This window comes from Pseudophryne corroboree, chromosome 3 (assembly GCF_028390025.1).
Source record: "Pseudophryne corroboree isolate aPseCor3 chromosome 3, aPseCor3.hap2, whole genome shotgun sequence".
NCBI lineage: Eukaryota > Metazoa > Chordata > Amphibia > Anura > Myobatrachidae > Pseudophryne > Pseudophryne corroboree.
The window spans coordinates 698,791,117-698,806,626 of record NC_086446.1 but is presented as its reverse complement, the minus strand read 5'-3'; the positions used below and the strand labels follow the sequence as shown (position 1 = coordinate 698,806,626).

The window sequence follows — 15,510 nt, the reverse complement described above, 5'->3', positions numbered from 1 at the left end:
TGTCGACCGACTGAGGTAAAATGGGCATTATAACGTCCCTGACGGTGTTTTAGACGCCTGGACAGATACTAATATGTTTGCCGGCCGTCTCATGTCGTCAACCGACTTGCAGCGTGTTGACATTATCACGTAATTCCTTAAATAAGCCATCTATTCCGGTGTCGACTCCCTAGAGAGTGACATCACCATTACAGGCAATTTGCTCCGCCTCCCAACATCGTCCTCATACATGTCGACACACACGTACCGACACACAGCACACACACAGGGAATGCTCTGATAGAGGACAGGACCCACTAGCCCTTTGGGGAGACAGAGGGAGAGTTTGCCAGCACACACCAAAAACGTTATAATTATACAGGGACAACCTTTATATAAGTGCTTTTCCCTTATAGCATTTTAATATATGTAGTCATATCGCCAAATCAGTGCCCCCCCTCTCTGTTTTAACCCTGTTTCTGTAGTGCAGTGCAGGGGAGAGCCTGGGAGCCTTCCCACCAGCATTTCTGTGAGGGAAAATGGCGCTGTGTGCTGAGGAGAATAGGCCCCGCCCCCTTTTCGGCGGGCTTCTTCTCCCGTTTCTCTGAGACCTGGCAGGGGTTAAATACATCCATATAGCCCCCAGGGGCTATATGTGATGTATTTTTAGCCAGAATAAGGTACTATCATTGCTGCCCAGGGCGCCCCCCCCAGCACCCTGCACCCTCAGTGACCGCTGTTATGAAGTGTGCTGACAACAATGGCGCACAGCTGCAGTGCTGTGCGCTACCTTACGAAGACTGAAAAGTCTTCTGCCGCCGGTTTCTGGACCTCTTCATTTTTCGGCATCTGCAAGGGGGTTGGCGGCGCGGCTCCGGGACGAACCCCAGGGTGAGACCTGTGTTCCGACTCCCTCTGGAGCTAATGGTGTCCAGTAGCCTAAGAAGCCAATCCATCCTGCACGCAGGTGAGTTCACTTCTCTCCCCTAAGTCCCTCGATGCAGTGAGCCTGTTGCCAGCAGGACTCACTGAAAATAAAAAACCTAACAAAACTTTTACTCTAAGCAGCTCTTTAGGAGAGCCACCTAGATTGCACCCTTCTCGGCCGGGCACAAAAATCTAACTGAGGCTTGGAGGAGGGTCATAGGGGGAGGAGCCAGTGCACACCACCTGATCCTAAAGCTTTTACTTTTGTGCCCTGTCTCCTGCGGAGCCGCTATTCCCCATGGTCCTGACGGAGTCCCCAGCATCCACTAGGACGTTAGAGAAAGTAATAGTCCAACTCCTCCTCCTTTATGGTTACCAGGCCTGGAGGTGTGTGTAAAGTGGAGACCACCATGTGCCAGTGCTGCAGGGGAGGCTGTGTCTGATTGTGTGAGCAGGTTTCTGTTATAGCCAGCAGATTGAAGTTGTTAGATATGAAGAGGTCATGGATGGATGTTAATTTGTTACAAACAGAGCGTGCATTCCGTAAAGCACATTTTAGTGATCTGGAGGGTGATGGAAGACATGTGATGTTTATGAGGTTAGCTGGATTTCTATGTTACTGTGAATCAGGTGAATGTGAACGATGCAAGTGGTTGGGTCCTGGATTGGGTGAAATGTCACCAGCTATCAGAAGAGAGAGATAAATGTGGGCATCAGAGGTTTGTGAAAGTTTTTTATGGTGAGAGGTTGTAGATGTTATTGTCAATGAATATAGGGAAGTAAAAAGCTCATGAGTGTTAATAAAAGGGAAGAGAATAATTGAGGGGCCAACATGTACAGAGGGGTGAGTTGCTGGGAGACTGAATGTACTGTGTAGCATAATATGTAAGGGGCATTGCTACTGTGTGGGCATAAGGGGCATTACTGTGGCATAATGTGTAAGGGGCACTACTACTGTATGTATAAGGGCATTACTACTGTGTGGCGTAATGGGTATTACTTCTGTGGCATAATGTGTAAGGGGTATTATTACTGTGTGGGCATAATGTCCAAGGGACATTACTACTGTGTGGCATGATGTGTAAGGGGCACAACTACTGTGTAGGGTAACGTGTATAAGGGGTACTACTATGTGGCGTCATTTATTTTTTTATTTATTGACAGTTTCTTATATAGCGCAGCATATTCTGTTGTGCTTTACAATTGGAACAACAGTAATAGAACAAGACTGGGCAAAAACAGACAGACATAGAGGTAGGAAGGCCCTGCTCGCAAGCTTACAATCTATAGGGAAATAGGCATTGATACACAAGGACAGATGCTACCTATTGCATAATGGACCACCAGATTGCAAAGGTGATCACCCAGCAATGCTGGCCAAAGGTCAGGAAAGTGTGAGGGTGAAGAAAGACAAAATTATGTGTGGACTGGACAATGTGAATTTGGGGGTACTATAACGTAGCCACGCCACTTCCCCATGAGACCACAGCACTTTTTTGACAGCTGCGCTGTCCCTAGCTGAAGTATGGGAGGTAGGGATGGACATTGGAAGCCCAGCATCAAATGATGGCTGGGCTTCCGCCATCGAAACATTCGCTGCAATGGTAACTAACCATCGCATTAAAAGTTTTCAATGAAAAAAAAAAACATGACTTGCGCATGTGCAAAAAAATAAGAATTTACTTACCGATAATTCTATTTCTCGTAGTCCGTAGTGGATGCTGGGGACTCCGTCAGGACCATGGGGAATAGCGGCTCCGCAGGAGACAGGGCACAAAAATAAAGCTTTAGGATTAGGTGGTGTGTACTGGCTCCTCCCCCTATGACCCTCCTCCAAGCCTCAGTTAGGATACTGTGCCCGGACGAGCGTACACAATAAGGAAGGATATTGAATCCCGGGTAAGACTCATACCAGCCACACCAATCACACCGTATAACTTGTGATCTGAACCCAGTTAACAGTATGACAAACGTAGGAGCCTCTGAACAGACGGCTCACAACAATAACAACCCGAATTTGTTTGTAACAACAACTATGTACAAGTATTGCAGACAATCCGCACTTGGGATGGGCGCCCAGCATCCACTACGGACTACGAGAAATAGAATTATCGGTAAGTAAATTCTTATTTTCTCTAACGTCCTAAGTGGATGCTGGGGACTCCGTCAGGACCATGGGGATTATACCAAAGCTCCCAAACGGGCGGGAGAGTGCGGATGATTCTGCAGCACCGAATGAGAGAACTCAAGGTCCTCCTCAGCCAGGGTATCAAATTTGTAGAATTTTGCAAATGTGTTTGCCCCTGACCAAGTAGCAGCTCGGCAGAGTTGTAATGCCGAGACCCCCCGGGCAGCCGCCCAGGATGAGCCCACTTTCCTTGTGGAATGGGCCTTGACAGATTTAGGTTGTGGCAAGCCTGCCACAGAATGTGCAAGTTGAATTGTGCTACAAATCCAACGAGCAATCGTCTGCTTAGAAGCAGGAGCACCCATCTTGTTGGGTGCATACAATATAAACAGTGAGTCAGACTTTCTGACTCCCGCCGTTCTTGAAATATATATTTTCAATGCCCGGACCACGTCCAACAACTTGGAATCCTCCAAATCGTTAGTAGCCGCAGGCACCACAATAGGCTGGTTCAGGTGAAACGCTGACACCACCTTAGGCAGAAAATGAGGACGTGTCCGCAGTTCTGCCCTGTCCGTATGGAAAATCAGATATGGGCTCTTATATGATAAAGCCGCCAATTCTGACACTCTCCTGGCTGAAGCCAGGGCCAGTAGCATGGTTACTTTCCATGTAAGATATTTCAAATCCGCCGATTTGAGTGGCTCAAACCAATGGGATTTGAGAAAATCCAAGACTACATTAAGATCCCACGGTGCCACTGGGGGCACAACCGGGGGCTGTATATGTAGTACTCCTTTTACAAAAGTCTGGACTTCAGGAACTGAAGCCAATTCTTTCTGGAAGAAAATCGACAGGGCGAAATTTGAACCTTAATGGACCCCAATTTGAGGCCCATAGACAATCCTGTTTGCAGGAAATGTAGGAATCGACCCAGTTGAAATTCCTCCGTGGGGGCCTTCCTGGCCTCACACCACGCAACATATTTTCTCCAAATGCGGTGATAATGTTGTGCAGTCACCTCCTTCCTGGCTTTTACCAGTGTAGGAATGACCTCTTCCGGAATGCCTTTTTCCCTTAGAATTCGGCGTTCAACCGCCATGCCGTCAAACGCAGCCGCGTTAAGTCTTGGAATAGACACGGTCACTGCTGAAGCAGGTCCGGTCTTAGAGGTAGAGGCCACGGATCCTCCGTGAGCATCTCTTGAAGTTCCGGGTACCAAGTTCTTCTTGGCCAATCCGGAGCCACTAGTATCGTTCTTACTCCCTTTTGCCGTATAATTCTCAGTACCTTTGGTATGAGAGGCAGAGGAGGGAACACATACACTGACTGGAACACCCACGGTGTTACCAGAGCGTCCACAGCTATTGCCTGACGGTCTCTTGACCTGGCGCAATACCTGTCCAGTTTTTTGTTGAGGCGGGACGCCATCATATCCACCATTGGTTTTTCCCAACGGTTCACAATCATGTGGAAGACTTCTGGATGAAGTCCCCACTCTCCCGGGTGTAGATCGTGTCTGCTGAGGAAGTCTGCTTCCCAGTTGTCCACTCCCGGAATGAATACTGCTGACAGTGCTATCACATGATCTTCCGCCCAGCGAAGAATCCTTGCAGCTTCTGCCATTGCTGTCCTGCTTCTTGTGCCGCCTTGTCTGTTTACGTGGGCGACTGCCGTGATGTTGTCCGACTGGATCAACACCGGCTGACCCTGAAGCAGGGGTTTTGCCAGACTTAGAGCATTGTAAATCGCTCTTAGCTCCAGTATATTTATGTGAAGAGACATCTCCAGGCTTGACCATACTCCCTGGAAGTTTCTTCCCTGTGTGACCGCTCCCCAGCCTCTCAGACTGGCATCCGTGGTCACCAGGACCCAGTCCTGTATGCCGAATCTGCGGCCCTCTAACAGATGAGCACTCTGCAACCACCACAGAAGAGACACCCTTGTCCGTGGCGATAAGGTTATCCGCTGATGCATCTGCAGATGCGATCCGGACCATTTGTCCAGCAGATCCCACTGAAAAGTTCGTGCGTGGAATCTGCCGAATGGAATCGCTTCGTAAGAAGCCACCATCTTTCCCAGGACTCTTGTGCATTGATGCACAGACACTTTCCCTGGTTTTAGGAGGTTCCTGACAAGTTCGGATAACTCCCTGGCTTTCTCCTCCGGAAGAAACACCTTTTTCTGAACCGTGTCCAGAATCATTCCCAGGAACAGCAGACGTGTCGTCGGGGTCAACTGAGATTTTGGAAAATTCAGAATCCACCCGTGTTGTTGCAGCACTAGTTGGGTTAGTGCTACTCCGTCCTCCAGCTGTTCTCTGGACCTTGCCCTTATCAGGAGATCGTCCAAGTAAGGGATAATTAATACGCCTCTTCTTCGCAGAAGAATCATCATTTCGGCCATTACCTTGGTAAAGACCCGAGGTGCCGTGGACAATCCAAACGGCAGCGTCTGAAACTGATAATGACAGTTTTGCACCACGAACCTGAGGTACCCTTGATGTGAAGGGCAAATTGGGACATGTAGGTAAGCATCCTTTATGTCCAGGGACACCATAAAGTCCCCTTCTTCCAGATTCGCTATCACTGCTCTGAGTGACTCCATCTTGAACTTGAATTTTTGTATGTACAGGTTCAAAGATTTCAGATTTAGAATAGGTCTTACCGAGCCGTCCGGCTTCGGTACCACAAATAGCGTGGAGTAATACCCCTTTCCCTGTTGTAGGAGGGGTACCTTGACTATCACCTGCTGAGAAAACAGCTTGTGAATGGCTTCCAATACCGTCGCCCTGTCTGAGGGAGACGTTGGCAAAGCAGACTTTAGGAACCGGCGAGGGGGAGACTTCTCGAATTCCAACCTGTAACCCTGAGATACTACCTGCAGAATCCAGGGGTCCACCTGTGAGCAAGCCCACTGTGCGCTGAAATTCTTGAGTCGACCCCCCACCGCTCCTGAGTCCGCTTGTAATGCCCCAGCGTCATGCTGAGGGCTTTGCAGAACCCTGGGAGGGCTTCTGTTCCTGGGCAGGGGCTGCTTGCTGCCCTCTCTTACCCCTTCCTCTGCCCCGAGGCAGATATGACTGTCCTTTTGTCCGCTTGTTCTTATAGGACCGAAAGGACTGCGGCTGAAAAGACGGTGTCTTTTTCTGTTGGGAGGGGGTCTGAGGTAAAAAGGTGGATTTTCCGGCAGTTGCCGTGGCCACCAGATCCGATAGACCGACGCCAAATAATTCCTCCCCTTTATACGGCAATACTTCCATATGTCGTTTGGAATCCGCATCACCTGACCACTGTCGCGTCCATAAACTCCTTCTGGCAGATATGGACATCGCATTTACTCTCGATGCCAGAGTGCAAATATCTCTCTGAGCATCTCGCATATAAAGGAAAGCATCCTTTAATTGCTCTATAGTCAATAAAATACTGTCCCTATCCAGGGTATCAATATTTTCAGTCAGGGAATCCAACCAGACGACCCCAGCACTGCACATCCAGGCTGAGGCGATGGCTGGTCGCAGTATAACACCAGTATGTGTGTATATACTTTTTAGGGTAGTTTCCATTCTCCTATCAGCTGGATCCCTGAGGGCGGCCGTATCAGGAGACGGTAACGCCACTTGTTTTGATAAGCGTGTGAGCGCCTTATCCACCCTAGGGGGTGTTTCCCAGCGCGCCCTAACCTCTGGCGGGAAAGGGTATAATGCTAATAACTTTTTTGAAATTAGCATTTTTCTATCTGGGTTAACCCACGCTTCATCACATACATCATTTAATTCCTCTGATTCAGGAAAAACTACAGGTAGTTTTTTCACCCCCCACATAATACCCCTTTTTGTGGTACTTGCAGTATCAGAGATATGCAAAGCCTCCTTCATTGCCGTGATCATATAACGTGTGGCCCTACTTGAAAATACGTTTGTTTCATCACCGTCGACACTAGATTCAGTGTCTGTGTCTGGGTCTGTGTCGACCGACTGAGGTAAAGGGCGCTTTACAGCCCCTGACGGTGTCTGAGACGCCTGGGCAGGTACTAACTGGTTTGCCGGCCGTCTCATGTCGTCAACTGATTTTTGTAATGTGCTGACATTATCACGTAATTCCATAAACAAAGCCATCCATTCCGGTGTCGACTCCCTGGGGGGTGACATCACCATTATCGGCAATTGCTCTGCCTCCACACCAACATCGTCCTCATACATGTCGACACACACGTACCGACACACAGCAGACACACAGGGAATGCTCTTATCGAAGACAGGACCCCACTAGCCCTTTGGGGAGACAGAGGGAGAGTTTGCCAGCACACACCCAAGCGCTATAATATATATGGGAACAACCTTATATAAGTGTTGTTCTTTATAGCAGCTTAAATGTATCAAAATATCGCCAAAAAAATGCCCCTCCTCTCTGTTTTACCCTGTTTCTGTAGTGCAGTGCAGGGGAGAGTCCTGGGAGCCTTCCTCACAGCGGAGCTGAGCAGGAAAATGGCGCTGTGTGCTGAGGAGAATAAGCTCCGCCCCCTATTTCGGCGGGCTTTTCTCCCGTAGTTTTAGATAACTGGCATGGGTTAAATACATACATATAGCCTCAATGGCTATATGTGATGTATTCTTTTGCCATAAAGGTATTAAATATTGCTGCCCAGGGCGCCCCCAGCAGCGCCCTGCACCCTCCGTGACCGCTTGGTGTGAAGTGTGTGACAACAATGGCGCACAGCTGCAGTGCTGTGCGCTACCTTCATGAAGACTGAAGAGCCTTCTGCCGCCTGTTTCCGGACCTTCAATCTTCAGCATCTGTAAGGGGGGTCGGCGGCGCGGCTCCGGGACGAACCCCAGGGTGAGACCTGTGTTCCGACTCCCTCTGGAGCTAATGGTGTCCAGTAGCCTAAGAATCCAATCCATCCTGCACGCAGGTGAGTTGAAATTCTCTCCCCTAAGTCCCTCGACGCAGTGAGCCTGTTGCCAGCAGGACTCACTGAAAATAAAAAACCTAAAAACTTTTTCTAAGCAGCTCTTTAGGAGAGCCACCTAGATTGCACCCTGCTCGGACGGGCACAAAAACCTAACTGAGGCTTGGAGGAGGGTCATAGGGGGAGGAGCCAGTACACACCACCTAATCCTAAAGCTTTATTTTTGTGCCCTGTCTCCTGCGGAGCCGCTATTCCCCATGGTCCTGACGGAGTCCCCAGCATCCACTTAGGACGTTAGAGAAAATAAGAATCCTGCTTACACACACAAAAGCAACTCTTGGCTGTTCCCAATGTTAAACTGTATTCACTGAATTCAGCTGCATTTTAACGTCGGATGGCCATCGCATCCACACCATTAGATGGCAGCTACCACCATCGAATGGTGAAACCACTAACATCGGAAGAAAAACATTGATGGTTTCAAACCATTGCATACCGATATACACCCCTAATGAGGAGGCACCAATGCTCTTTCTGGCACAGTGCACCACAATGAAGAGAAGCAATAGGACACAAGGACATGCACTGAGATTGAAGGGGGGTAGGTTCAGAGGAAATCTGAGGAAACATTACTTCAGAAAAAGGGTAGTGGACAAGTGGAATAGCCTCCCAGAGGAGGTGGTAGAGGACAGTAGAGCAATTTAAACATGCATGGATAGACATAAGAATATCCTTACAAAGAAATAAGGATTAAATAAGGTTTGAGATAAAAATATGGTTAAAAAAAAAGGGGGGGGGGCAGACTAGATGGGTCAAGTGGTTCTTATCTATGTTTCTATGTTAATGTCAAGTTATGGCTGTGGTACATGCCAGGGCTGTACAGATCAGAGTCCCCTGCAGGAAGGTCTGTGGGTCCGGGTTACATTTCGGACACTGTGCCCCCCTGTTTGCCCATGGTGTGATAGGCAGTGAGTAACTGAGGTACAGCAGCGGCCAGTCCCCCGCCCCGTGCTATAAGAGGCACAGGCCTCTCATCTCCATACAGCCGGTGCCTCCTCTTACCGGCGGCTTTTTACCGGAGCAGGTATGGCGGTATAGGGAACAGACGCGGCCTTGTCTAGGCCTCACTCCCGGGGATATCCTTCTGTGCGTTCCCCTCTATACCACACCATGTGGCCCGGGATAACGGTCAGGACACACCGGGGATTGGCAGCTACAGATTCGCCGCCGGAGGCAAGCCCTCCTCCCGCCCCGTGGTGTCTGAAGGAGGCGGGTTGCCGGCTCCATAGGTCGGGCACGCCTTACCCAGGCGGCCATCATGGGCCGCCCCCTTCTCCTCTCCATCTTGCGGTGCCGGACCGTGCTGCAGGGTTCCCACCGCCGCCTCGACAGCTGTCCCGGGGGGCACCGAGCAGTCCTAGCAGGGTAAGAGGGTGGGAGAGAGCGGGCGTCCCTCCGCCTGCCCCATCTCAGCCATTGTCCCGGTATGTGCCCCATGCATCGCCCCCGGCACCCTGCGTGACTCAGCAGCTGCCTGCTCATATAATAGTATGCCCCCTTCCATTGCAGTGATCCGGTCTATACTACGTGCCCTCCTGCTCTGTGTGTCACATATTACATGGCCACAGTGTGCACCAAGTTGTTATACACACATGTAGTTGCACCACAAGTCACACAGCAACCTGCCTGCTAATAATCTTCCATTGCACTCAGCGTATACAGTGTTCTTATATATATTATGTACAATGCCATGCAGTGTCATCCTGACCTTTACTAGTACTGCTCATACATGGGCCATAGTGTGCACCAAGTTAACCCTCATATAACCTCATGTGACATAACACAAGTCACACAGCAGCCTGACTGATAATAGTGCCCCTTCCACTACACTCAGTGTATACAGTGATATTACATACTCTGCGCCATCCTGATCTGTATAGCTATTGCTCTGTGTGATGGCCCATAGTGTGTACCCACATGCAGCACCACAAGTCACACAGCAGCAGCTGACATAAGAAATCCCAGTGTCCCTGTGTCCTTTACTGGTTTCTCTATAGCAGAGGTTCTCAAACTGTGTACTGTGGCACCCTGGGGTGCCTCGGGACACTTGCAGGGGTGCCTTGGATAGCGGTGAAGGACCAATTCAAATTATTTATAGTCAATGTAATAGGCAAAACCAGTGCTGGTGGCTGCCAGTCATAAAATATGTGGCAAACAGAAGCAAATCTGGCCCCTCGCCATACAACTGAACCTAATGATGCATGTAAACACAATTTACTTAACCTTCCTAGGATGTTCGGGTCTTTTTTGACCCATATCAAATTACACCTTAAGCGTATGCTCCATTGCAACACCCTAGGAAGGTTCATTTTAATATTTATTTCTAAATTTTTCAATAAGAAACCTTTGGTCTAGGTGGCTGTGAAACAGATTCTGATTCTCTAGGGTGCCGTGATTCAAAAAAAGTTTGGGAACTACAGCACTATAGCTATTTATTACTCCTAAAGCACCGACACGTTTGCCATGGTGCTGCAACAATCACAGGATAACCCTATAGATGTAACGGTACACCAGTATTGTATAGACCATGGGCTCTGAGATACTCAGTCCCAGCCTCAAGAAGCGGTCTAGTAACTTTTTGTTTTATTGTTGCTACCAGCTCATTAAACTTTCATTTTATTACTCTCCTTTTGCTTTGGAAACAATGGCACATGTTGCAAATCCAGGAATGAAAGTATACTACCAGCAGCCTAGTGGCTAGCAGACATTTGTACATTTATTTTATTTATTTTTTTAGAGATTTTTTTTTTCTATCTTTGTCACTTTATATAATGTATTAGCATGCTGCATGTGGATGTTGTGGGGTCAAATGCGTCCAGGCTTCCGTCCAGGAGGCCGTTACAGGAGTCTCAGTGGAATTCTCCAACTGTGGAATGTGATATGTCATGTACAATTAACCAAGTTGAATGATTTCAGGTTGACATCGTTATCTTACGATTAATCAGTCGGAGTGAATAAAAACACAAGTCAATCATTTGTGTGTCAGATATTCACTGGTCACTAATACCCCTTTCACATCTCCAATGGCGGATCATACTTGGGAATTGGAAACGGGTCCTTCCCGGGTAGGATCTGGCATTGGAGACTATCTTCTTGCTTTCCGACCCGGCAATTTGCCGGGTTGGTTGCCATAGTGGCAGGGGGTGGAGTCGGCAGTGTGGATGGAGGTGGCGCTGGGAGATGAGCTCATCTCCGCACCACCTCTCCCTATGCTGTGAAGGTAGAGACTAGATCCCCCTCTGTTTCAGTAACTGAAGAGGAACTAGACTATTTAGTATGACCCTTCTATTTCCTCTTCTGTTTATGTATGTTTTTACGGAAGGGGAACTAGACACTATCAAAGTGGAGACTAGATCCCCCTCTGTTTCAGTAACTGAAGAGGAACTAGATTATTTATTATAAACCCTCTATTTCCCCTTCTGTTTATGTAAATTTTTGTTCCCCGCTGTTCAGATAGGTTATTTGTTTTTGTCTATGCACCAATGGACCCTCGCGGGCTCGCCACGCTTCGGGCTCGGTGTCTCGCTTCGCTTGCCACAGGTTACTATTCCAAATAGTTTGTGACATGTCTTATGGGAAAAGTCCTCTCCACGAAGGGAAACTAGATGCTACCCTGTTGAAAAACGGACCATCACATGGTCTGGTCACATGGCCTGTGATGTCACCGGCTAACATTTACGGAAGGGGAACTAGACGCTACCATGCTGTGAATGGGTACTGGGTCACATTGACCCGGCAACCCATTCACACAGCTCCTGACCCGGTATTCAACCCGGGAATAACCCTTCTTATTACCCGGGTTGAATTACCGGGTAAGGGCGAACCGTGAATTCGGACACGGCCCTTTCACACCGCACGCTGACCCGGCAATATGCCGGGTCGATACCGGGTTATTTGTGTGATGTGAAAGGGGTATAATAGAAGTGCCAGCCTTTATATAAGAAAACTCAAAAGCCCCCTACACACTTGCTGATGCATTCAATCTTGACGATGATCGATCTGAATGATGATCACTCATCGTCCAAATTGACTTGCATTGCAAAGCGACAGAGAACCAACGATGAACAGCCGCGGGGCCGTGCATCGTTCGTGTATACGCGCTGAGCTATATGAACGATTTCTCGTTCATTAGTAAACAAGATCGTTCATATCGCCCGCACACAAGTGTGTAGGACCCTAAACATAGACACATACAATACACAAAGGATCATACAGAAGATCCCTTATCTCACACCTTCGTCTAGAGATGTGTGTGAAGTACATGGGAGGTCAGCTTCTGCAGCTGCTAACTACCCCCTAACTTATTCTTCATTGTTCTTGAAGGCCACACAGCTATATTCTATCTGGATACATTTCAAGGCTATGAGACAAATTAAACTATGTATTTGGTTACTGTCAGAAATCATGTCTTGTGTTCTGAATAATTCACTTCCTAAAAGCTGTATTAACATGTGCCTCTAAAGATGGAGTCTGTATGGGCAACTCTGATATCAGATTCATCATTGCAGAATGACTCTCTTTATTAAATGTGGGCTTATACCCCTATCAGGTCACATGGTAATGTAACAGCATTTGCTGTATACATAGATGCATATATATAAATAGAACTTTCTCTCTACTAAACACAGAATATTTTAAAAGGGACGTCTAAAGCTATTTGTGATCTTGTCACTCCATCTGATTGAATCGGTAGTGCCATTTAATTTGTTATACCTTTTTTATTTACTTGCTTTATAGGTCAGATATTACATAAAATATTTTTGTTACTTGCTTAGTATGAATCTTGTTTGTTTCATACCGGTAAATTTACTAAAGTTTCTAAACCAGAGAATTGGTGATGTTGCCCATAGCATCTAGTCAAATGCTGACTTGTTTTCTAAAAGGCAATAGAGAAATGATAGACTGCATCTGATTGGTTGTGGACAACATCACCAATTCTCTGTAAATTTACCCCATAAAGTATTGACTCTTGATCAGTCATTTCATGTATTTTTAGTTTTCTGCTTACCTAGATATCACATGGTAGGTTTATGCTGTCGCTGAATCATTGCTGATTTAACCTATTCACCACCCAGGCTTTTCTAAACCCTGTGTTGCCCTTATTATGTCTCTTTCTAGCGTAGTATCTGTAATTTGTCTACTCACACGAATTCTACCTTGACGCTTTTCTAATGTACCTTTTTTATAATTTATTTAGGGTGCCAGAATTTTCAGCAAATAGTTCTAATTTGCTTATTCCTCCTGACACAATAATTCCCATCATCCCAGAATTTCTTTTTTTATTATTATTTTTTTTTTAATAAGAAATAGAACTAAAAGCTAATTAATCTATTTTTATTCTTATTTATTTTATCTAATGATCACTACCACGATACTATGTGGCTATTATGTCCGCATTATTCCACCTTTCCAAACCCATGTAAAGCAGGATTCTACACCTATATTTTCATAGTAAATTTACTTGATAATGATGCTTTGTTTACAATTTGGAATGAGAAGTATGAAATGAGTAGGGATAATATGGTAGCCCAACAAGTCATACTAGTTTGAAAAGTAGACCATCTACTGCATTTAATTAGGATATGCCATAGGGCGATTCAAATGTTTTGTGTGCCCCTTGCTGAACATGTATACAATGGGCGACCCATTAGTAAAGGTGTGTACACACGCTGTGAAGCAGTCAGTGCCCAGTGCGATGTGGCCGGAACCAGGCACAATCGATAGAGTCAATATTGGGCTGCCTGCGCAGTCTTATTTTTTGTTACGATGCCGATCCCGCGGGGCCGCGCATCGGCATCGCAAGCTGTATACACACGGTATATGCAGCCTTAGTAATGTGCCTGAAAGTTCCGGGTTTAGCCGCACAAAGTGGCTAAACCCTTCTAAAGTTCTTGCATGGGTGTCTAAAGTCCTGGCCTTTGTGTTTTTAGTGCCCAACTGCAGACTTTTTACCCATTTTTATTCTTGCTCCTCTGTAGGCTGTGCGGGAAAAAAAATGTCTGCCGCGGCTAATGGGCGTCTGATCGGAGCAACAGTTGAATTGCTCTGATAGACGCTAATTCGAACATTTGAATCCTCCCTCCATATGAGTTTATTTATGGGGGACATCTGGGCATTCAAATGATTGCGACCGTGCATGTGTTCAATTATAGGTTGTCTCATTGCTGTTGTGATAGGCTTCATTAACAGAAATGGTTATATTTATTGTTTTTTCCAATCCGTATTTTTCCAATCCGTATTTTTCCAATCGAGTATTATATATTACACATGCACACTCTGATATCTATGGGGCCCCCCTCCTCGCTTGACCCCAGACCCACACATTCCTCCCCTGCATGTGCAATAAATGTATTGCCAAATGTAATATGTGCTTACTCTCAGACTGCTGCTTATAATGAGACCCCACACACAGTGACACACTTACAAATGAAGTGTCACAGACACTGCCCCTATCCAGGCTCCCCACGCTGATGCTGCTTGGCTGAGCCTGTTTCTCCTGCAGTCAGCACTGCCACCAGCCCACTGCCCGCAATACCGCTCCTCCTAGGTGGAGCCCGTCCCCACTGCAGAGTCCAGACAGATCAGGGAGGAGGGAGCAGTGTCGTGCAGGCGCGGCACACTGGCGTCATGCCTACACTCAACAGAGTTCCGGACAGGTGACCTAGGGGCAGCCGGGTAGGAGTCATTTACCACCTAATTATGCATGCCAGCCACTATATTGCTGCAGCAGCCATCGTTTTTAATACTGCCTAGAATCGTGGGGTCGGGGCCCGGTACCTGCATGTACTCTGCCTGTTTACTGTACTCTTGACATTATATGATGCTCTGGTGTGGATTCTGGCAGAGGTGAGCTCTGAGCTTAGTGATTATCAGCATTCTGTTTAGTCATTATTTGCTCAAGGGAATTATTGTGGAATCAATTAAGACGTCATTTTTAAACCGACTTATGATCTTTGTATCCAGACTCCTGAACATGTGCGTATCAGTTACATGGTTTTGGCAGCTCCTGGAATTGATAACCTCCTCTTTAAAAATATTCCTCCAGTATTCTAATGTGCATCTTGTTCGATGTCACCGCATCAAATAGCTAATAAGCCACACAGATGTGGAGATACATACATGTTTATTCATTTTATTTATTCATATAAAACGGTCCGTGTTCTACCCAGAATTATTTTATACTGGGTGGCATTATGAGCTAGCCGTGGAAATCGAGGACCAGGGTGAGGGGGGTCTTTGACATAACCTTATCACAGGAGGTAAGCAGCAGCCCATTGTGCACTTACTGTTTGGCAGTAGATGGGGAGGCTGTGAGTCTGCAACATTCGCCTCCAGTGGAGGGGGTGGCTGGGATACTCCTGCTGGTGGGGAAGGCTCTGTGCAGTGAGCTGATGCCAGTATACTATGCAGGTCATGTCGGGCCCAGGGTGCCGGCCGGTGTCAGAAAAGTGCCCAGCGAAAAGGCCCTGGGGAGCACATTGATGGTAAATGTGTGTGTGTGTGTG

At 47.2% G+C, this 15,510-nt stretch overlaps 1 protein-coding gene across 6 annotated transcripts in view; it reads left to right on the top strand.

Annotated features, from left to right (window-relative positions):
• Nucleotides 1-8,521: 8,521 nt before the first annotated feature.
• Nucleotides 8,522-15,510, top strand: part of IDE (insulin degrading enzyme) — a 133,022-nt gene continuing 126,033 nt past the window's right edge. The window contains exons 1-2 of one of the 6 annotated variants that reach the window (XM_063962046.1): nt 9,352-9,370; nt 15,416-15,489. Coding sequence is in view for 1 of the 6 variants with exons in the window: in XM_063962044.1 (XP_063818114.1) it covers nt 9,264-9,370 (107 nt within the window). In the remaining 5 variants the exon portion in view is untranslated. Of the gene's footprint in view, nt 8,547-8,947; nt 9,030-9,208; nt 9,430-15,415; nt 15,490-15,510 lie in introns of those variants that run through there. The other 5 variants (XM_063962047.1, XM_063962045.1, XM_063962043.1 and 2 more) reach the window with 5 other exon arrangements.